At 53.1% G+C, this 22,948-nt stretch overlaps 1 protein-coding gene across 1 annotated transcript in view; it reads left to right on the top strand.

Annotated features, from left to right (window-relative positions):
• The first annotated feature begins 1,360 nt into the window (after window positions 1–1,360).
• Window positions 1,361–22,948, top strand: part of Ell (elongation factor for RNA polymerase II) — a 66,717-nt gene continuing 45,129 nt past the window's right edge. The window contains 2 exon segments of the mRNA XM_047531827.1: window positions 1,361–1,408; window positions 1,410–1,496. Of these exon segments, the coding sequence (XP_047387783.1) occupies window positions 1,361–1,408; window positions 1,410–1,496 (135 nt within the window).

The raw sequence follows: 22,948 nt of genomic DNA, 5'->3' as shown, positions 1-22,948 counted from the left end.
AATCCCTGGACTTGTGGGGGTGGGGATTGCTTTGGCCATTCTGGGTTTTTTATTCTTCCAAATGAATTTCAGGACTATTTTTTCCTAAAAGTTCTGCAAAGAACATCATTGTTATTCTGATGGGGTCTGCATTCAATCTGTAGATCGATTTTGGTAATATGGCCATTTAAACAATATAATTCTGCCTATCCATACAGGCAGGAAGTGTTTCCATCTTCTTTCCCCTGTCTTCCTCAATTTCTTCAGCGCTATAATTTCACTGTAGAGGTCTTTTACTTTCTTGGTTAGATTTATTCCTAGGGTTTCTTTTTTTTAGCCTCTATTAGTGGAATTTTTCCTAATTTATTTTCAGCAAATTCGTTATTGGTGTACAGGCATGTTATTGATTTTTGTTTACTGCTTTTGTATCCTGGAGTTGTACATGTTAAATGGATGACTATTTTTTAAATGTAAACGGCTTAGGTCTGGGGGTTCAGTCCATGGTAGAGTATTTGCTTGACATGTTCCAGGCCCAGGATGTAATCATCAGCAAAAACAAACAAACAAACAAACAAAAATTTGAAAATTACCTACCAAGTTATATATATATTTTTTTTTCTGCTGAGAAATGGACTCTACCATTGCTCAGGGCGACGTTGTATTTTATCGTTTTAAAAGTCTACTCTTTTCATAAGCAAAGTTTAGAGGAGCCCCCCTTCTCCAATCCTCTGGTAGCTTCAGGTCCTGGAAACCCAGCAGCCCACCTTAAGGGAACCCCATCAGCAGAACCCAGCGTCCATCGCGCGACTCGTTTTTTTTGTAGCCACGCCCACCAACCTGGCCAGCCTCTGGCCCCGCCTCCCACGTGTTTTGCGCTGGCCCCGCCCCTTCCACGCCTTCTCTGCGGCTCCCAACAGAAGCCAAAGACGGAAGACAGAAGACATCTCATAAATAATGCGGCACGTCAGAGGCCGGTGGGGCGGGGCTTCGACGCGCCCGGTAGAGTCAGGGCGGTGAATAATACAGATGGAGGCGGGGCCTGGAGGGGGTGCGCGTGTCAAGGCGGAGTTCGTGCACGGAAGTGGCCTCCTCTAGGGTCTGGAGAGGTGGGCCTTCGGCATATTATGAATATGCAGAACGTTGGGGCGGAGACTGTGAACCCTGTCGGGTCCGTAGAGGGCGTTGCCATCTGTGTCTTATGAATAATGCAGCACGTCAGCGAACTGTGCGACAGCGACTGTGGGCTTCTTGGGCTCCTGTGGGGCGTGGTCCGCCGCATCTCATGAATAATGTAGCGCGTCAGCGGGCGGCGGGGCGGGGCGTGGCCGTCGCGCCGGCGCTGGAGCCGGGAAGGGGGGGGCGGGGGAGCGATGGTCGCAAGATGGCGGCGCTGAAGGAGGCTCGGAGCTACGGGCTGTCGTGCGGGCGGTGTGAGCGACGGCAGCAAGGTGTCTGTGTTCCACGTGAAGCTCACCGACAGTGCCCTGAAGGCCTTCGAGAGCTACCGCGCCAGCCAGGTGAGCGGCGTGGGGTCCGGTGCGACGTCGGGACGTCGGGGCGCGGGCCGGCCCTCGCGCGCCCCTTACCGCGGCCGTCCCAGCCAGGGAGCGCGGGGTCCAGGTTGCTGCTGGCAGGTCCCTGGGCCAGCGGCGTCCGGGGCGGGCGCCGACCAGGAGCGCGGGGAACCGCGGTCCTCCTCGGTGCTACTAGGCGACACCGGCGGACAGTCCGTGGCGGCAGAGGGGCCGGAACTTGGCCGGGAGGGGCGTCAGTGTTGGCACCTGCAGGCGTCCGGGGTCTTTTCTGGCCCGCCCGGCACCTGGGCAGGAACTGGTCTGCGCACCTGGTGGTGAAGGGGAGGAGGACTTCTGCCCTCCTTCTGGCCCTGTGTGGTGGTGGGGACTTGGGCTTCTCGGTGTGGACACCTGGAGGGCAGTTGGTTGGGGGTGACTGGTGTGACTTCCTGGGAAGCAGCTTTTCTATGTCCCTGTCAGGGTGGACGGGGGACACTACTGTCCTGGCACCTGTGGGGGCCTGTTCCGTCTAGGCTGTGTCTGTACCTGGGGCCTGTGTTTGACGCCTCCAATGAGATCCCTCAGGTTGGGCTCACTCTTGATTCTTGGAAAGGGGTAGTTTGAAGAGAAACGGACAGCTTATTTCCAGCCCCCACCCCCACACCTTAGTTACCCCGTCCCTTTTGGACACCTTTGGAGGGTGAAAGTGTTGAGGGAGGCTGTGATGTTTTCCTGAAGGCAGTTGTGGGGGTGGCTGGTCATGGTGCCTTTCTCAGTCTGGGGGTTCATGGTGGGCACCTGGAAGGAGGCTCTGGCCACCACACCTGATGGTTGACTCTCAAACTTCTTTGGCCAATTTGGGTCCATCTGGGAAGGTTTGGAGTCTTTCAGTTCTGCCACCTGACTGGGGGTGGGGAGATTGCGGGGTACCTTCTTTCAGGCCTAACTTTGGGGCACTTCTGGAGTCCTGATCAGAAGTCTGCATCTTCCCATTTGTTTGTGTCATGGGCACCCTCTGTGCTGAGATAGAAGTTGCAGATCCCCCAGTTTTAGGATCTGAGAGAAAGGGTTTAGGAACACTTTACCTCTTTTCCTGGAAAGTGAGGACTTCATAATCATAAGGCCACTGGGCTTGTGGGGGGATGTCTGTCTCAGGTTCAGGGAGGCCCTGTGTGTGTTTGTGTATACAGGGGATGGGGGGGCCGAGGGCGGTGAGGGAGAGAGTAACTAGGAAGGAATGTGGCCTTCTTCCTGCCCCAGACTTGTTCAGCACCATTAGCTAAGCTGGGAATTTCTTACCCTGTTTCGTGTTCCCTCCCCTGTCCTGGAGCCCACATCTCCTTTGCTGCTTCGGACAGTTTCCTTCCTGTTCTTGTGTTTCAGTTTTCCCCTTCATAGAACGGGGATTTCATCTTTTTGGAAGAGCTAGTTCTACCCTTGTCAAAAGGATTCCCTGAGACAAGGCTAAGGCGCCCCTGCAGGTGAGGAGGAGAAGTTAGTGATGGTTTCAGGAGGTGGCAGTGGCTGCCCAGTGACCAGCTTGGGCCAATCTTCCTGGTGAAATTGCAGTCTGTAGTCTTTCCATCTGTGCGGTTCTTTTTTTTTTTTTTTTCTTCCCCCTGCGGTACCAGGGATGTAACCCAGGGGAGCACCATTACTGAGCTATTATCCTGAGCTATTTTAGAATTTTTTAAATTTTTGAGACAGGCTTTCCTTAAGTTGTCCAGGATGGCCTCGAACTTACAATCCTTCTGCCTCAGCTTCCTGAGTAGCAGGGATTATAGGCATGCATCACCACCACCTGCCTGCCTCCCCTGGGCAATTCTGACTTGTCCGGCAGGAAGGTGAGTTTTCCCCAGAACAGCTGGGGGGGTGGGGCATGAGTCATGTAAATAAGGTGGACTTGGTACCTGGTTGCAGCAGACTTCTGGGATCCTGGGACCAAGAGCCCCGCCTTCTCTCCAAAGCTGCCCTCACTTGCTCCAGTCCTCTGTCAGGAAGGCTTGCTTGTGCGCCTCTGTATGCCATCATGCTGCTATTTTTAGTTTGGTATAGGTTACATCCCCTAACTAAGCTGGGTCTTCCTGTGTGTGAAGGCCAGTTAACTGCAGACTGTCAAGCTTGTTCCATCGGGGCCGGCTGTTTACAGCAGTGTGTTGACCAGCCAGGAGGGACTCCCTCAGAGAACTCTAGTTAGCCATCTAGGGCAACTTGATTGGCTGGGTTAAATTTTGGGGAGATCCAAACTTGTGTTTTTCTTGAAAGATGACTGGTCACTTAAGTGGCCTGGAAACTTTTGTATTTAATTTTGCCCCTTGGGCAGTGTAGTGGACTGAGCTAAGAGCACAGTAGCTCCTATCCTTTTGTGGCACTGGTGGCAGGAAGAACCTTCATTTAACTGGTTTTGGGTGGTGGGCATGGGGAAGGAGACTTAAAGAACTTAATATTGGTTGTTAATAAAACCTCATGTACCCACCTATGTCAGGCAGCAGCCAGGAATTTCTGTTCTCTAGTGCTGTGATTATATGGTTTGTCAATAACAACTTGTGGGACAGGGTTTTAATTTTTATTGTTTTGGTGCTGGGAGTGGAATCCAAGGCCTTATGCATGCTAGGCAAGCACCCTACCACTGAGCTGAGCCCCCTGCCCCATTTAAACTTTTTAATTGCAAATAGACTTTTACATATTCAGGTGTGGCAGGGGCTGGAAAGGAACTTGCTGTGGAACTTTCTCTGTGTCTCTCCAGGAACTGTTAATCATAATCTTGGAGCAATCTTACGTAGGCTCTACCATGTTTCTCTCCCCAGAAGGGTCTGAAGTCTGAGCCCTCTTGTGCAGGCCTGGTGGCCAGCCAGGTAGAGATCTAGCAATATGTATAACTGCTGGTCCTCCCATTCCATATTGGGCTTGATGAAGTTTCTCTTTGATTATAAAATCCTGAGTAGGTCTGAGGCTACCATTCCTCTGTATTTCTTTTATGGTTTTGCTGGTTATTTCCAGGAGAGCAGAGAGAGGAAGTGGGATACAGCTCATCCTTCCAGAATAATGTCACTTGCCTACTCAGAGAAGTGTCCCTTGGTGACCCTGAGGAAGTGACCCACCCAGGGGCATCTGCCTCTATCTGCTGGGTTGTATTTTGTCATTGGGTGATTGAGTGGACTCTGTGGCCAGGTGACCTCCTCTCGTTGGTGGGGGGAGCATATCAGGAATAATTGAGGGCCCAGGCAGTGTTCATGAGTCTGGAGATTGAAGCTGTCTGGGTTTGAATTTTATCTCTGTCTGCCTCAGGAGGTCTTGGGTAAGTGAATTCCTGACCCATCCTGGCTCCAGGCCGTTCTCCTCAGAACCATGAGGGTCCCAGTATTTGACCCCCATTCCAAGCTCCAGATCCATCTCTCAGGCCCTAGCACCACCCTTGAGGCCTCTTGAGTTGTCAGTATTCCCTGCCCAGAGCTGTCTCCTGCTTCTGGGCCCTCATGGAGTTTTGTGCGACACTGGTGGGAGATGAGCCTGGGCTCACTCCTCGCTCCCAATTTGATGGAGGCCTGTTCAGCACAGGGCCATTGCTCAGGGGCTAGACACCCCAGGGACTACGACGGATATCTTGTGTCAATAGCAATATTCTAGAATCATCAAGAGATAGATAATAAACAGAGCCACACAGAAATCAGCAAGAAAGACTCATCCATGGTCAGTGCTAGAAAGTAAATAAAATAGGCTGAAATGCTGGTGAGGGACCCGGGTGGACACAGGAGATGACCCAGGCTGTGATCAGTGGATGGAGAGTCACAGACACTGGCATGCATAGGCTCTTGGAGACAGGGCCTGAAAGGTGTGGAGGGGGCTGCAAGGTGCAGTCAGGTGTGAATGAGTCCCAGGTTCTAGGGGCCTGCAGCCAGTGTCCCCATGGCTGTTCTGCGAGGCCCAGTGCTATGCTGGGGACTGCTGCATGCTGATAAGTAGGCAGACCTGCTTGGACGTCAACCTGGGCACTGGTGGCAGGAGGAGTCTTCATTTAGTCTGTGTTCCCTTGCCATGTGGGGAGGCCAGGGAGGCCCAGGAGGCCAGGCTTGTCTCCTGCTTCCTGGGTGGGTGCCCGATTGCTGCTGAGCAGGGCAGCACTTCATCCTGCATGAATCCTAGTGTGGTCCTTCCTGATAGTGCCTGGCCAGGCCCCGGAAGATGTGGCGCCGCACATCATCTTGACAGCTTTTGGGGGAAGGCTAGCTTATGGTTCCCGCTTTGTTAGAGGCATATTCAGGCTCTGAGTCAGCCTCACCTGCTTGAGGGACACCCCACTGTCCTCATGTCTCAGGCTGCCTCTTGAGTACTCTAGCCATAGTCTTGTTGGAGTTGGGTGGGGGGGTTGTTGAGCCATAGGGGACACAGCTCTGAAAGGGAGTCACTGTGGGCCCAAGTACTAGTTAAACACCAGCACTTTTAAAAGTATTTCTTTTTAGTTGTTGATGGACCTTTATTTTATTTATTGATTTATATGTGGTGCTGAGAATTGAACCCAGTGACTCACACATGCTAGGCAAGTGCTGTACCACTGAGCCACAACCCAGCATTTTGACACCCCCTTCTCCCCCTCCAGAGGCCCCAAACATTGATGACATGAGTGGATGGCTAATTTCTGTAGTCACTGACTGTTCTGTGCCCTGTCCCTGGAGAAAGCCAAAAGGTGATAGGTGACCACCCACATCTGTGGAGTGTGCCCTACTCCCATGCCCGCGCTGACTGTGCTGCCTGAGTCAATTCATTTTGTCCCTGTCAGGTCCATGACATGAGTAGTTCCTGTTTCTCAGGTGAGGAAACAGGCGGGCACTGACTTAGAAGGTGAGTCACCTCATAGGACCTCCCAGCTGGGAAGTAGCTGAGAATCCAGGCATCATGGCGCGAGGCTGTGGCCAGGCTGGCTGGGCTGGGTGGAGTGGGCTGGCACGGGTCCTCAGGAGCGGGCAGCCTGTGCCTCCAGCGTGCTGGAGCATCGGGTTTGATTTGCTTCTGTTTCAAGGTGGGTGCTGCCTGACTCTGGGTGGGGTGAGCCCCTCCCAGAAGGTGCTCCTTAGGCTGTAGTTGGCTGTCTCTGCAGAAGATGGGCTGCGGGGATGGGCTGAGCCTCGCCCTGGCCACTGTGACCCTTGACCAGACTTCCGGCTGCCTGGCTGTGGCCACGGTGATGGTGTGTAAACAGTAGGCTGCTCACGGAAACCCACCCTCTGTTGACTCATCAGGAGGCCAGAGTTCATCACCCTCCAAGCAGTTTTGACATCACACCAGGATTGTGACATCGCCAGGAGACCTTGAGGGAGGAACCAGCCAACTTGAAAAACAAGACGGCTTTTCCCCTCTGTGTAGCTCAGGCCAGAAACTCAGGAGACCCCTGGCTTTTAGAAACTGGGCCTCTCGGACAGTGGCCCTGCTTGATGTGGCCCAGCAGGGGACAGACTGATAATTAATACTGTGCCTGTAGGATTTGGCCTCTTTTGTTTTTAGGGCCTCACCCCCGTGATTCTGCCTTTATGACTTACCTTGTCCTGTTTTCTCCTTGGTCTGTGAATTGTACAGCTGGGTTTTGCGTGATCTCATCTCTGCAGTCAGCCACTAGCCTGAAGGGACACTTAGAATAGTGACCCCAAGTGACCTCTGATCTGTAGGTGCTTGAATGACAGACAGTGATGACACATGGATATGTTGTCACTTTTTAATTAAAAGAAACAAAAGAGAAAAAAGAAAACTGGTGTCCAAGTAAACCATCCCAAGGGAGACTGTTCCACTGAATAAGTGTCCTAGAGACTTGTCTCCACATGAAGTGGCCGTGCACACCAGGACCCAATGCTAATTATATCCTCCAGGGCTGGAACCTCCCTGGCCAAGTGGAGACGAAGCTCCTGACTGAGTCACCCAGGTCTGAGGGACTGTGACTTGCAGCCCCTCGGGAGGGAGAGGTTCTCAAGTCCAGGTGAAATTTGTGGAATCACTTGAACTGCTATTTAAAAGCTGCAGGTGTTGGATGTGGTAGTGCACACCTGTAATCTCAGCGACTCTGGAGGCTGAGGCAGGAACATCGCAGGCTTAAGGGCAGCCTTGGCAATTGAGAACCTGTGTCCAAAAACAACAACAACAACAAATATAAAAGCCACGTGTGTGAAAACTTTTTTCGTTTTAGGGGCTAAGTAGTGTAGCTTGTCGCAGAAGACTTGCAAAAGGCCTAGAAGTAGCAACTCTGTTCCTGTTGCCCCAGGCAAGTGCAATGGCATCTCAGCCTCTTTCTCTGTCCTCTTCTGTCTTGTACTGAGTTGTCTTGATGATACACTCAGCTGATTTTGTCTCCTTTCTTCCTGTGACTAGAGAGAGAGTTTTTTTTTTTTTTTGAACCTCATAAACTGTGTGTGTGTGTGTGTGTGTGTGTGTGTGTGTGTGTGTGTCTAGGGATGGGATCCAGGGCCTCACAAATGCTAGACGAGTGTTCTACCACTAAGCTGTACCCCAGCTCCTTTTTTTTTCTTCTTCTTGAGACAGGGTCTCACTACGTTGCCCAGGATGGCTGCAACTCCTGGTCTCAAACAGTCTTCCTGACTCAGCTTCCCAAGTACAGGCACATGCTAGTGTGCCCTACCTACACTTTACTTTTTATTTGGTTTTGTCTTTCATGGTGCTGGAAACTGAACCTGGTCCTCATACATGTGGCAAATGCTCCACCAGTGAGCTACAGTCCCAGCACCCTAAACTTTGTTTTTTTTTTTTTTTTTTTTTTGTACTAGAAATTGTACCCAGGGGCACTCTACCACGGAGCTACATCTCCAGCCCTTTTATTTTATTCTATTTATTTTATTTTATTTATTTATTTATTTATTTATTATTTATTTATTTTGCGGTGCTGGGGATTGAACCCAGCACCTTGTGCTTGCGAGGCAAGCACTCTACTAACTGAACTATATCCCCAACCCTTCTTTTTTTTTTTTTTTTTTTTTTTTTTTTGGTACAGGGTCTTGCTAAGTTGCTTAGGGCCTCACTGTTTCTGAGGCTGGCTTCAAACTTGCGATCCTTCTGCCTGAGCTTCCTGAGTTGCTGGGTTTATAAGCATGCACCACTGCACCTGGCCCAAACTTTACTTTTTAATGGCTATGTCTTCCACACAGTTTGGACCCTATGAAGTCACCATTCCTAGATCATTTGTATGTCTTGGGCATTCTGAATTCTGGGACAGGCTGCTTGCTCTGTTTTCCTGAGGTGGAGGGGCACAGGGGCACTGAAGTGCTGCCAAGGGCAGCCCTGATGAGGCTGGTGGAGGCAGAGGCCTGGCATGCCGTGCATCCCTGGGTGGAGTGGGAGGCTACAATTGCGGAGCATTTGGTTTCAGGATGTGTTCTGGCTCTTGTAGGGATGGCTTCATGTTCAGGGAGGGCCAGGTGGGAGGCAGGGAGGCTGGAGGCGACTGTGGGTAGAGACTGAGGGCCTGAGCTGGGATGGTGCCCGGGGACCAGGTAAGGGTTCAGATGTGGGAGGCATTTGGGAAGTCACCTGTATCTGGCTGGCAAAGGTGGACATTTCTAACGTTTGCTTATGCTGACTATGTGCTTTATTGTGATGCTTGAGCTGGGGTTATCAGTGAGAGATGTGGGGTTATGCAGGGCTAGAAGACATGCTGAGGGTCAGCTCTGGAGTGGTTACAGATGACCGGAGAACCGCTGGTGTGTTTGTGATGGGTGTGTGTCTTTGTAGTTGAGGTGGAATCTGCCTGTGGTGAAACTCTTCTGAGCGGATCTTTCTGAGCCTTTGTTCTAGAGTGTGGCTGTCCTGAGATTCTTCCACGTGTCCTCATGTGTGCAATTTGAAGGTGGATTTGAATGGATATGGCCAGTCTGGAAACCAGCAGGTTCTTGAGTTGCGTCCTTTGTTGGACACCAGGTTTCCCGTATTGCACTGGTGTTGACTATCCCAAGGGCAGTTACTGGACCACAGGTGCATTGGACAGGGTTGCCAAGGTCTCAGGCTGGATGGAGGCTTTGCCTTTTGAGATAGGATCACCGTCACCTGGGTCAGCCTTGCACGTGGGTGAGTGACGTTCTTCATCAGAAGCGTGGGAAGACCAGGGTGGAGCTCCTGTCGCTGCTTCCCAGTGGGCTCAGATGTCTCTGTAGATATCCCTGGAGCAGCTCAGCCTGCCTTGGAGCTTTAGAGAAACTAAGGAGCTGCTGGTGATGAAAGGCCCTAGGTTAATCCTCCTGGCTTCACGTGGAGAGACCCCAGGGCTCAGCTGAGTGATCCCTTCCTTGAGTGTGTTCTTCCCCAGGTTGCTGCTCTTGCTGCCCCTGTGACTGTTCTAAATCCTTATGAAAAGTGTCATAATAAGGAGGCATTTCCCTCAAAGGATGTTGGGAATCCCATTTAGGGGTGAGTGAGACTGGCAGCAGTTCCCACTGACAGTCTGGTTGCAGGTGACAAAGAGCACAGCTACCATGGGATGCTGGTGCCCTTCTGGAGGTGGACTTGGCTGCTTCATTCAGGTTGTACCTGAGGAGACGCCTTCAGCAGGGTCACCTGGCACCAGTTGAGAGGCAGGGGCATGGAGGGCCCTGTATTGACTCTCAGTGGATGAGAAACTGCAACTGAGTGGAGATGACAGTGGCGGTGTGCCCTGCTTCTTGTAAAGACAGCATGTGGAGCCTAGTCCCAGGACATAGGTGTGCTTAAACAGAGAAGGTTAAGGTGCACCTTGAGGATCCTGGAGAGCCTGTGTGGAGGGGAGCAAGGTGGCTTGGCCCTGGCCTTGGTCGGACAGTTACCCACAACCCCTGCTACCTCTTGAGCCTGGCAGAGCAGGACTCTGCCCTCACACCCAACCAACCAAAGGCCTGAAGTTTCCAGGGAGGGGCAGGGCCCATTCTGCAGGTCCTAAGGGCACAGCTTGCTTGGGAGGAGAATCTGCTTTTAAAAGTTCAGCTCTTTGTGTCCCATGTGGAATTAAAAGATAACTGTTGTGCTGGGCATGGTGGCACATGCCTGTAATCTCAGCAATTTGGTTTTTTTTTTTTTTTTTTTTTTTTTTTTTTTTTGGTGCTGGGGATCGAACCCAGGGCCTTAGTGCTTACAAGGCAAGCACTCTACCAACTGAGCTATCTCCCCAGCCCCAATCTCAGCAATTTGGGAGGTTGAGTCAGGAGGATCACAAGTTTGAGACCAGCCTCAGCAACCTAGCAAGGTTGGTGCGACCCTGTCTCAAAATAAAAGAATAAATAAATAAGGGCTAGGATGTAGCTCAGTGATAAAGTGCCCCTGGGTTCAGTCCCCAGTAACTGCCCGCTGCCCCCCCAAAAAAAGATGGAAAAAGATGACTGTTGGGATGGCTGGGGCATGGCTCAGTGGTGGAGCACGTGCCTGGTGTGTCCAGCATCCTGGTTCCATCCCAGCCCTACTGGGGGAAAAGATGACTCTTGTGGGAGATGGACTTTCTTCCTGGCAGGAAGCAATCTGGACACCTCAGAGGTCAGGTGCTGCCCACTGGGGGGCACTGGGCAGGCAAACTGGCCCTTGCCCTTGCCCTTGCTCCTCCCCTTGGCCTGACCCTGAGGCCGTCACTGAAGGCTGGTGGGACGGGGCAGGAGCAGCGAGGTTTTCCGGGGATCCTGTGGGCAGGAGCCACCCACTGCCTGCTGGGAGGAGCCAGCCTCTATCAGGGGAGGGGAGAGCTTGTGCATGCGTGTGTGCACGTGTCAGCCACCCCGTGTGACCTACGCTCACCCTGGAAACATGGGATCAGGCCCCCCTTTTTTAACTTTGGGGAGAAATTCAGCTTCCTGCTGTGGCCCTCGTGCTCCCCCTCCCCTTGTCAGAGGGAGAGATTTCAGGGTCCCGGAGTGGGGTGATGGTAACTGTAGTGCAGGGCAGCCTGAGTGGCAGATGCAGTCTCTCCAGTTAGGGCCACAGAGGGTAAGGAGCCCAGGAGGTGCCTCCTGCCCTTGTGCTCTCCAAATTTTGTTCCCAAGATCAGGACTGCGTCTCCCTCTTGCTTTGATTCCCTGTGGGCTTAGTGGTAGAGGTGAAGGGCCCTGAGGAAGCTGTGGCCTGTCACATAGGACTGCTGCCCTGTGACCTGGCCCTGCTTGCTCTCTGCCCTCCCGTCATAGCATCTCTGGGGACGCAAGGAGTTACGACTTGCGCAGCATTGCTGCCGTAACTACCCCAGAGCCAAGGCTTAGCATCCTTGCCGCTGCATGGGCTGCACAGGGCTGGCACTGACAAAGTGACTGTTATGTCATCCTTTCCAGTGTCAACCTTAGGGCCTAGGAAAGGGGCCAGGTCCTGTGTTTGTAAATAAAATTTTATTGGAACACTGCTGCCCATTGAGGCAGCCCTGCAAAGCCGGACCAGAACGTTCTTGGAAGGTTATTGGCCGTCCGTCTGGAGTGTTAGCCCCTGTGCTGAGCCTGCACCCCTTGGAGGCCTTGCTGTTGTCCAGGGCCAGACTACACTATGGGTCCCTTTGTTCTGGCCCCTTCATTTCATCAGCAGAACATCTAGGTGATGACTAGCCATGGTCACGTAGTCAGCAAAGATGAAAGGCTGGGCACGGCGGAGCACACCTGTAGTCCCAGCCACTTGGGAGACTGAGGCAGGAGAATTGCAAGTTCGAGGCCAACCTCAGCAACTTAACAAGGCCCTGTCTCAAAAGAAAAAGGGTTGGCCATAGAGCTCGGTGGTAGAGCACCCCTGGGTTCAATCTGCAGTCCTGCAAAAAACAAAATAAAAGATAAGTCAGACACGGAGCCCAAGGGTGTCTGCTCTGGGACTGGATGCACTCCTGGCTGCCAGCCTCCACGTGACTCTCCTGAAGACTCAAAATGCTTTCCACCCTGAGTGCCACTCCCAGGGCTTTCCTGGAGCTTTTTGCAGGTGCAGCAGCAAGCCTGGCATAGCTTTCAGTGGGACTGGCCTTTTTATTTGTGACCTGTTCGTGACCTTTGGAGTTGAAAACAAAGCAGGGTCATGCATAGCCTGGATGGGAAGGGCCGATGTGGATGTCCCTTGTGGACTTGGGATCAGCTGTAACGTGGAGAAAAACGTGGCTGCCTGGGTCCCCTCCACTCCTGGGGATGTAGGTCCCATGTCTTTGCCTTGGAATGGGTCGTGGAGCCCATATCTGGTTCTAGTTGAGCCCTGACCACAGTCCCTTGTCCCTTTGGTCTCTGCTCTGTGGCCATACTGTGGGGCTGTCTGCCAGGGACACATCACCCTGGCCTGAGGGGGGACTCGGGGTGCCTTTTAGAGCTTGCTCAGCTAGGGGCAAATGCTTCCTGTAGGTTAGATTCCATGCAAGATACCAGTGACCTCAAAGTCCCGGAGAAGGGTTTCCCGGGTGGGACTCCCTGACAGGGGGCTGGCCAGGTGTGTGGCTTGTGTTCTGTCACCAGAAACAGCCTTGTTTTGTTCTTTATCTTTTGAAATGTTGTCTCTCCCTTCAGATGGGTGTGATAGTTGAACTGCGCAGGCCAGGCAGGGGGCCTTGCAGAGAGACGTCTGAGGGCAGGGGCAGGTCGCAGCTAGAAGAGCGTGTTCCTTCCTTTCCTGGTGGCACTATTTTTGGAGTTGGACGTTCACCGACGTCTGCTTGTTCCAGGGAAATGTGCTCAGCTCGCAGTGCATCTGGCGAGTGGGAGGGGATAACCAGTGCCGGCGGCCTGTGTCCAGCTCATCCCTAGTTGCTCTGGGGCCAGAATAAGGCATGTTGGATCCTTTTCCTGTGCACAGGGTCTCACTGGTGAGGTCCTTGGTGTAGGGCCACACAACTGGCCCCATGGTCTGTGAATGGCTCCATCTTGTGGGCCAGCGTCTGGTAAACCGGAAGTGAACTGTGTTGAGAAGGATTCTGCTGAGGTGTCTGCCCTGGAGGGATTGATGAGATGTGCTCCCTGGCCTTCCCTGTGCTTACCTTTCCTGTCGTAGCATCTCTGGGGGATGGTCACCTCATTTCTGAGCTTAGAATGGCAATGGATTCCCAGCTGAGCAGGGTCAGCCAGAGCTCAGGTGTGCAAGGTGAAGTTCACTGGCTGTGGAGCGGAAGTGTGCACTGATGTAGCCCCGCAAAGCAGTGGCTTTGAATGTCTTCCTCCTCCTGGGTGGGGTGACCTGGAGGGTCTGGGCCCTGGAGTCATGCCTCTGATTGCAACTTGTCCTGGGAGCCTCAGAATTCCCTGCCTTCTGCTTTTCCTCTTCCCGTTCTCTCACATGTGAATTGATTGAGGCCTGGTCATTTTGGGGTGACAGGAGTGGCCAGTGGGAGCTGGCTGCAGACCGTGGGTGTAGTTCCTGGGCTGAAACATTCAAGAGCAGATAACCCTTGTGCGGTGAGCATGACTGTCCCTCTACAGTGCCCCATGCCCAGGTGCTTGCTTCGGGGTGGAGGTGTCCAGTGTGGGGAGAACCTGAGGGTATCAGAGGCAGGTCACCAGAGGGGTGGAAAACAGGACTCAGGCCTAGGGCAGTGCCAGCAGGACCAGCACCACGTTGACCACACTGGGCCTGGTCCTGAACCAGTCTGCAGACCAGGCGGACTTACTGCTGCCTGGTCTGGGAATTGGGGGCAGCAGCCTGGGCACAGGCTGGTGGGGCTGCCCATCATCCTGTGGCCACATGGGCACGCAGGGCTCAGAGGGAGGCCAGGCAGCAGGCCAGGCACAGAGCTTCCAAGTGTTGGAGCTGGTGTCCTGATGACAGCTGAGGGCTGGGAGGAGAGACGGGCTGCCTCATTCTCCTTGCTAGTGTTAAACACAGGAGGCTGGGCACAGGGTGGCAGTGCCCACCTGTGTCATGGTGCCACCCTCTGGGCCTCAGTTCCCCCTCCTGCAGCGTGGGGTCATGGTATGTGATGGTCAACCAGTGCCTGTGGCCTTGTGGTGTGGTCAGTCTCGAATCCTTCCCCCTTGGCCCCAGGGCCTCCCTCCCCACCCCCATGGCGTGTTTGTGAGTTCAGGGAGCTGCGTCCCAAAGTGGCTTAAGGGCATCTAGCATGTGAGGCTCCCTTTCCTGCTCCGCTGTGTGCTCTTCCTGCCCACGTCCCTGCTCCCTCGTACCCATAGTGGCGAGGAGCCTGCTGTATTGGGGGCAGCTGGAACAGTGAGCACGAAAAGCTTCGGCCAGGACGGACAGCAGGCGGGTGGCCTTCCTGCTGCCTGGGAAGTCAGTGCATCACGGCAGGGGTCCTGGCCCCAGGAAGGGTGGGGCTGCCCACCCTCCCATCTCTAAAATGGCCTTGGTTAGAAAAGACCAGCAGACACTTCCCACAGCCTTTCTGTGGGGTCTCAGATGCCGCCAGGTCAGTGAAGGCAAGTGGAGAGGAAGGTACCCGGCAGAGTGGCCCGAAGGGCGGGTGGGGGCTGGCAGCTTGGGGGCGGAAATGTCTTGTTGCTTGACTTGTCCCTTCACAGCTCTGGTGTCCCAGAAGAGTTGAGGCCCGGGTGCTTCTGAGGCAAGAGTTCACTGCACTGCTGGAACCGTGCACCGAGGCGGGAGTCACAGACCCCAGGCCAGTCCACTGCTGGGTACCAGAGCCGCAGGGCTAATGCAGACCTCAGGACCTGTCACCTGGACTTGTCCAAGGCAGGGCCCGGGAGGTGTCACAGCAGGCATTCCTCACAGTAGCCCAGGCGGGTGGGCTCACTGGGCCACAGCTCTGCCTGGAGGCTTCATGTGCAGTGTGTTATCCTTGTTAACCTGCTGATATGCCCTGTGGGCAGTGCCAGCCTCTCCTCAGGCTTGACAGGTGACCAACGACAGACAGGTGTCGCCACTTTGAAGACAGGCTCCATGTCCCTCCCCTCCTCCCCAGGCAGAGACGACATACCCGCAGTTCCAGCTAGGAACCGATGAGCAAGGCCAAGTTGGCTGACAGCATAGGGAATGTAGCCAGGTGGACTGCATGTCACACGTCACACGTCACTGGTTTACCCAGGATGTGTGTCCTGATTTTGGTGACCTCGAGTTACAAGATCTCGTGGCTGAGAAGAGAACAAGAGTGCTGCGCACTTTTGCCAGCACATTCCTGGGTGGGAGGCTCTGTAGCCACTGCGCCACCTGGAAGGCACCTCCCCCTCAGCCTCACCCTCCGAGCACCTGCCCTGTCTCCTCTGCTGTCCCTTGGGCACGAGTAGCCAAGCAGGCCCGAGAGGTTGAAGCAAAGTGTGCCTGGGGAAGGTGTGACCACTGGTGTCAACCATTGCCACTGTGCCTACCCATGGCCTTCCCACACTGTGTCCCTGAGACGAGCCCTCCTAAACTCTGGGATCAGAGCAGCAGGCAGGAGGAAGTGAGCCTGCAGGGTAGCGACTTGGAGGGTCCAGGTCAGACCTAACGTCTGACCAGAGCACATGCCCTCCGCTTTGGTCAGGTGCTGGCCCATGGGGGCCACCAGCTAACCTGGTCCTGGTGCTTGGTCCTAAGTGCAGAATGACAGTCCCACAGGTTCTAGTGTAGCCTACATGACAGGACGGCTCCCTGGTAGAAGGGACATTTGCCAGGGCCTGAAGAAAGAACGGAGTTCCTGGCCCTGGAGGTTGCTTGGGAAAAGCTTGTGCCCAGGAGGCCTGTCCTGGCCCTGTGGGTGCCAGGTGACCAGAGCAACAGGTCAGAGTGACAGTTCAGAGTGAGCGGGGAAGGTGGCCAGGGACAGCACTTTTCCTCCCCTCTTCAGGGGCCTCCCTCTCCCAGTCCCTTCCCATCCCAGTTCAGATGTCTCCTCCTTGTGGCTTGGGTCACTTAGGATTGGGTCACTCGGGATCAGTGGTGTTGGCTCTGCTCATGTGGTGGGCTGTGTAGGGCAGGGCAGGGTCCTTTGTAGTCTCCCTGTCCTCCCACTGCCTCCGCGTCCGCGCCTCCCCGCCTGCGGGCTCTTCTCACTCGCCAGGTCTGATTCGCTCCTTTGCTGCTCTCCAGTGCTGCCAGATGCCTTTTCCAAAAATAAAGATGGGGGAAACTGCTACCTCTGTTCATCTGGGTTAACAGGCTTCACCCCACAGTGGTGGCATTCCCTCACAACGCCCCACAAAGACACCTCCGGAGCTACCTTGCAGAGCAGCTGCTCCGGGCCCGAGGCGACATGCCCTCTCCAGACCCTGAGTGTTGATGGTGATTTTCCTGAGCTGGTGCCAGCAGGCCCGCTTCTCTCTTTTCCCCACTGCTGGGGTGGAACCATGGCCCCGCACATGCTAGGAAAGCACTCTACCACTGAGCTGCGTCCCAGCCCAGAACACGTTTCTGTTTTAACTAGGTTCTTTTTTTAATCAAATAAAACCAGCCATAAATAAATTGATTGTGTGCTGCTTTGGCAGGGTCAGGGATTCTTATAGTGTGGCTCTACCTGAGAGCTGGGGTGACCTTTAACAGGTCCCTGTCTTTGTGGGATCCTGGGTTGCCCCTGGCCCTCTGTGCCTGCCCTGGAGGGTGTACTGCAGATTTCAGTTTCCAGCCTTCTGCTGGATCACTGGTCTGTACCATTAGCACCTGAAGTTCTTCCTAGGCTCCAGCAAACCTGGCTGGGTGGCTCAGTGGCTTCTCCAGGCAGGACCTCTGGAATTCTGCATTGATGGGCCCAAAACTTTTCCTAAAGTTGGCTGGGTGGCAAGAGGAGGAAGGTCCTCAACCTTCTCCACAGGACACTAGTCCGTGCTAATATCTGTGTTCCTTCCTACTTCTCTGTCCTGGCATCTGCGAGTTGACAGTGGCAGTGGGCTTTCCCACCCTTGGTTCTGCACCGCCCTTTCCTCCTGATCTCTTCGGTTGTCTTCCCTCAGGGATGGAATTTGGAAAAGCCCTGTGTTGGAAGTACTGGAACACCTTGGTCGGGATCATTCTACCTTTCAGTTTCAAATGTTCGCTCCTAGTGGCTGGTTTTAGGATTTCCCCTGGTCTTGGGACTGGGGTCCCTGCTAGGCAGAAGTGACCAAGGCCAGGTCATTCCTTGGTTCTGGTGGTCCTTCCTGTAGCACTGCACACCTCAGCCTGGTAGTTGCAGGCCTGTCCCCTCACCTGAGATGTCCCTGTACCTCTCTGCCTCACTGCTGGCCTACTCCTTGGGAGTCTGCATCCACAGCTGTTTGTGTGGGCAGTCACTGCACAGTGACTGGGTGTGTCCTTTGGGATCCTGTTATCTCGGGAGCCTTGTCCACTTCTGGCTGCTGGACCGGCACGTGCCTCCTTAACAGGATTATCAACCTGTGTGGGTAGGGCTTTGGGACATTGAATGGCCTCACATGGGGCTTCCTTAGCCTGTGACAAAACACTTCCCAGGATGCCTATGCTGGTCAGTGTCTTGGGGGGACATGGTCCAGCAGTCTCTGGGATGCTTGCAGAATTCTCAGCAGCCAATGAGCCACTGAGCAGGTTTGCTGGAGCCTAGAAAGAGCTTTAGTTGCTAATGGCACAGCCTAGTGATTCCTGATTTCTCATATTGTCTCTCCTGTGCCCAAGCCACCCTCACAGGGGCACCTGGTGACTCCAAGCTAAGCAGCTTAGAGCTCCTTTCTGTCTCTCTTGAGTCTGCTGAGAGCCTTCCTTTTAGGACAAGGCCATTTCCCTGAAGACAGAAGGGTTGCAGGAGACTTTTCTGAAACGAGATGGGCAAAGGGAGTCCATGAATTTGCGTGAGGATTCCTTTTGCCTGGATCAGGGGCTCCAACTTTCTTCCTCTTTTTTTTTTTCCCCATTTATATGGGGCCACCACCTTTTGGGTCCTAGCCTGGCTTGTCAGATGGATCAGGGAAGTGCCTAGGATTCTGCACCTGGTGCCCCTCCTGCCCAGCCCTGCCCCATCTGACTCTGGTGGGTCCTCCTCCTTCCTCACCTGCTCCCTGAAGAACTGACCTCTGGCTCGAGGTGCTCTACCTGTGCAGTCCTCAGCCTTGTCCTGGCTCTGAACTGAGTGTACCACAGACCAGGTCCTGCTCCCTCCTCCCAGTGTCCTGTGCACCAAGACTTGGACGGGGTCAGAAAGCTCCCTTGGGGTGGGAGGCAATTTGGAGGTCTACCTTGCTCTGACTACAGACTGTCTAGACCTTCGAAGCCACCTCTTTGGGCACGTCCCAGGACTTTCCATTCCTACTTCTTTCTGATTCTTCATAATTTTATAGCAGTGCTGGGCAAAAATGCCATCTTACTCTGACTTGTGTCTTCCTTGTGGCTCCTCGTGGGCCGTTGCCGTCTGTGGTACTTGCTGCAGTTGGTGCTGCGTTCCTTGCCGTTTCCTGCTGGGTGGTTTGGCCAGGGGTGGGCTTACTCCCAGTGCAGGTGGACCCTGATAGAGGCCTTGCCCTCCAGAGTTTGCTTGCCTTCTACCCGCTCTGCCCGCGAGCACGGTGAGGGCTGAGGACGGTGGTGTGGTGTGCCCGTCTGCGTTCATGATGGGCCAGCCCTGCTGAGAGTTTTGGCCTGAGTTTGGCAGCTGAAAGTTGCCACACCTCCTGGTGGGACCCAGCTTCTCCGCTGGGTTTTGACACATGGAGTCATATGTGTGAAGCTGGCAACCAACTGGTCAATTGTCTCCTTTGCTGAGCAAGATCTGTGTACCATGTTGGCTGGTGTTTTTGAAACACTTAGACTGTCATTAGGCTACTTTTAAAGGTCTTGTTTGCTTCAGTTTACCTGGGTGACATTGGTATAAAAGCTGAAGTTATTTTTTTTTTAAATTTAAAAAGTTAAAAAAAATTTTTGGTACTGTGGGTTGAACCCAGGTGCTTTCCCACTGAGCCACATCCCCAGCCCTTTTTATATTTTATTTAGAGATAGGGTCTCACTGAGTTGCCTAGGGCTTCACTAAGTTCCTGAGGCCGGCTTTGAACTCTAGATCCTCCTGCCTCAGTCTCCTGAACCCCTGGGATTACAGGGGGTGCCACCATGCGTGGCGGAAACTATTTTTGAATTTGAAAATAGCAGAGTTCAGGTAGTCCCTGACAGCTCCCAAATCATTTTACATATAGGTCGTTGCCGCCCAGTCACCAGCAGGGACTGGCCAAGAGGTCCTGGGGCATCTGTGTTGTGATGTCCTCCACAAGGATGAGACTGCTCTGTTGGGCCTAGCACACAGCTGCTTTCTTGAAGAAAATCCCCTAGTTCCCATTTCTCTGTCATCAGAATCCATTCTCTGGTAGGAAGCTGCCCCTGAGTCCTCCTTGCTCAGCGGGCAAGATCCTCCCACTTTTTGATTTGGTACTGGGGATTGAACCCAGGGGCGTCCTACCACTCAGCTACATACCCAGCCCTTTTTATTTTATTTTGAGCCAGGGAATGGCTCAGGCTGGCCTCGAATGAGCAATCCTCCTGCCTGAGCCTCCAGGGTAGCTGGAATTCCAGGCTGCACTAGCACGCCCAGCTTCCCTATGCGAGATCTCACTTAAATGCCATGACCAGTGAGTCATTGAGGCGGCTCTCAATGGAACCGTGATAGATGGCCTCGTGATGAGCTCTTGGTGCATCCTGTGGGGTTCATTTGTAAACTTGGACATGCACAGGAATCCTCACGGCTATACTTGTCACATATACTGTCACATATGTGGCAAAGGCAGAATGAGTGAGACCACCAGTCTCACATTTTACTTAAACAAGTACTTAATGGGCTTGTCACCACCTTGCTGAACATTGTTTGGTGTTCAGACAGTTTTGGGAAAGGTCACCAAGCAGGTTCTAAGGTCAGATGGCTCCCTTGGCTCTGACCTTCCTCCGTTTTTTGGGCCTGTTTTATCAGCAGTCCTGATGGAGTCCCCCTGTGCACCAAGAGCCCCTAGTGTCCTTTTTCCCAGCCCTTGTCCCCTGTGGCCTGTCTCATACTCTGTCTGATAGTGGACGCTGTGAGGTTGCATGGTTTGGTTTTCCCTTTAGCCCCTGAAAGACAGGACAGATTGTTCCCATTTCACAGATGGGAAAACAGACAGATACAGGCGTCAGGTCTGTCACCAAGGCCACACAATGGGTTGAGGGGCTGCTTCCCTGACCCAGAGGGTCTGCAGGCCCCTGCAGCTTTGCCCCTTGGTTCATATTAGGGCTTTGTTTTGTTTTGTGTTTTTAATAAAAGAATGTTGTAGTGCTTTATCATACTGTTCAGAAAGGTAGAGGTGGGAGTTGGAGGAGGTGAAAGTCATTTGTATGCAGAGTCCACTTGGTACTATTACATACATCGTTTCAGCAGCGTAATAGGTTAGGTTGCTAGCTCTTTATGGCAAAACTCAGAGAGGTCAGGTGGACAACTTAAATGTCAGATCCCAGATGGGAACCGAATCTTCTGATCTTAGCTTTTGGGCTGTGGGGCAGAGTTTTGCTTTCAATTTCCAGCAGCTACCAGTGACCCCAGTGCATTGTTCCTATTCTTGAGTCCTCCAGCACCTTGACCCTGCTGGGCTGATTAAGATGGAAGCTGGGCATTTATACTGCTGGGATCTCCTGCAAGGAAGGCTCATGGCATCTCAGGTGCTGCTTCAGCTTTAAGGCTGAGGTCACGTCTCTTCCCTGCAGCTCTGGCCTTGGTTTTGGGTGGCTCAGGCGACATGCAGGAGGGAGCCAGCCCTGGACCACGTGGTCTAAGCGCCTTCCAGTTTGTCATTGCTGTGCGCATCTGTGAGTTTCGAGTTGCCTGCTTCCTAGCCCAGGCCCTGGGCTCCTGACACCTGCCTGCCTGGGGCGGCTGGGAGGCGGTGGTTCTGGCTTCCACCGTAGGAAGTCAGAGGGGCTGGGGGGACTCGCCAGTTTTGTTTTTTTTTCCTAAATAAATAGACCTCTGGTCCTGCGCTGAGGACTGTGGGGACTGTGCCTGGGGCTGTGTTGGCTTTTACTTCTGTGACGTGCAGATCGTGAGCCATTCCTGAAATCTGACTTCGGGCCCGAAATAAAATAATTTGAATGATCTTGGTTGACTCTGGCTGATGCTGTTAAGTAGGAAGGTAGGGGAAATTATTAGTATGTTCTTTTGGAAGAATTAATTGTTTGTAGAGCAGTTTTAATTTCACAGCAGATCTGAGCGGTGCTGCCTAGCCTGAGCAGCCCAGGTTCCACCCCAGCACGAAACAGCAAAATGAAACTAGAAAGCCCCGAAGTACAGAGGTGCCCACCACGGAGCCTCCCCATCATCCACCCCCAGTTGGTACCCTCGTTATGACAGCTAACCTGCCTGCATACGTCGTTGCCACCCAGAGGCCAAGGTTTCACACTCGTCGTTTCCGTGGGTCTGGACACGGGCAGTGCCCTGTGGCCGCCAGTTTCACACCCTGTGGAGTGGTCTGTTGCCCTGAATTTCCCTGCGCTCTGTCTGTCCCTCCCTCCCCTCACCAGTGGTAGCCAGTGACCTTTTTACCATCTTCTCTGTGTAGCCTTTTCCAGAAAGTCAGAGTTGAAATCATACAGTAGGCAGCCTTTTCAGACAGGCTTCTTTTTAAAAGAAATAGTGTTTTTATTCGTAGGTGGACACAGTGCCTTTATTTATTTATTTTTATGTGGTGCTGAGGATCGAACCCAGGGCTTCATGCATGCTAGGCAGTGCTCTGCCACTGAGCTGCGACCCCAGCCCCTCAGACAGGCTTCTTTGACTTAACAATATACACTTAAGGTTTGTCCATATTTTTAATGGCTTGATCATTCATTCATTCGTTTGTTTGTTTATTTGATACTGGGGAGTGCTTAGCCACTGAGCCTCACCCCCAGCCCTATTTTGTATTTTATTAGAGACTGAGTCTTGCTGAGTTGCTGAGGCTGACTTTGAACTCGAGATACTCCTGCCTCAGCCTCCCGAGCCTCTGGGATTATAGGGATGTGCCACCGCGCCTGACTCATTTCTTGATTTCTTTTTGTTTTTTACTTTTTTGAGGGTGCCGGGCTGGGACCCAGGGCCTTGCACAGCTGGGCGAGAGCTCCGCCACTGAGCCACGTCTCCAGGGTGCTCATTCCATTTTGTTGCTGAATAATATCCCATTGTCTTGAGGCAGTTTATCTGTTCACTTACCCAAAGACTTCTTGGTTTCTTCCATGTTTGGATAATTATTAATAAAGCTGCTGTCACTGAGTGCAGGTTTGTACGGACACAAGTATCACTGCTGAGTAAATACCAAGGAGTGTGATACTGGATCATGTAGTAAGAGCATGTTACTGAGTTTGTGTGTGTGTGTGTGTGTGTGTGTGTGTGTGTGTGTGTGTGGCTTGGTACTGGGAATTGAAACCATAGCCTTGCATGTTCTAGGCAAGTGCTTTTCTGTTGAGCTACTTCTCCAGCCCTTTTTATTTTGTTTGGAGAGAGGAACTCACTAAATTGCCGAGGCTGACCTGAAACTGGTGATCCTCTTGCCTCAGCCTCCTGAGGTGATGGGATTACAGGCTCATGTCACTGTGTGTTGCTGTTATTTAGTCTAAGAAACTCCTGCTGGGCGTGGTGGCTCACCCCTGTAATCCCAGGGACTTGGGAGGCCAAGGCATGGGGATCA

Source organism: Sciurus carolinensis, chromosome 17 (genome assembly GCF_902686445.1).
Source record: "Sciurus carolinensis chromosome 17, mSciCar1.2, whole genome shotgun sequence".
Lineage (NCBI taxonomy): Eukaryota > Metazoa > Chordata > Mammalia > Rodentia > Sciuridae > Sciurus > Sciurus carolinensis.
Note: the sequence above shows the minus strand (reverse complement) of the source record. Positions and strands in the feature narration are given on the sequence as shown.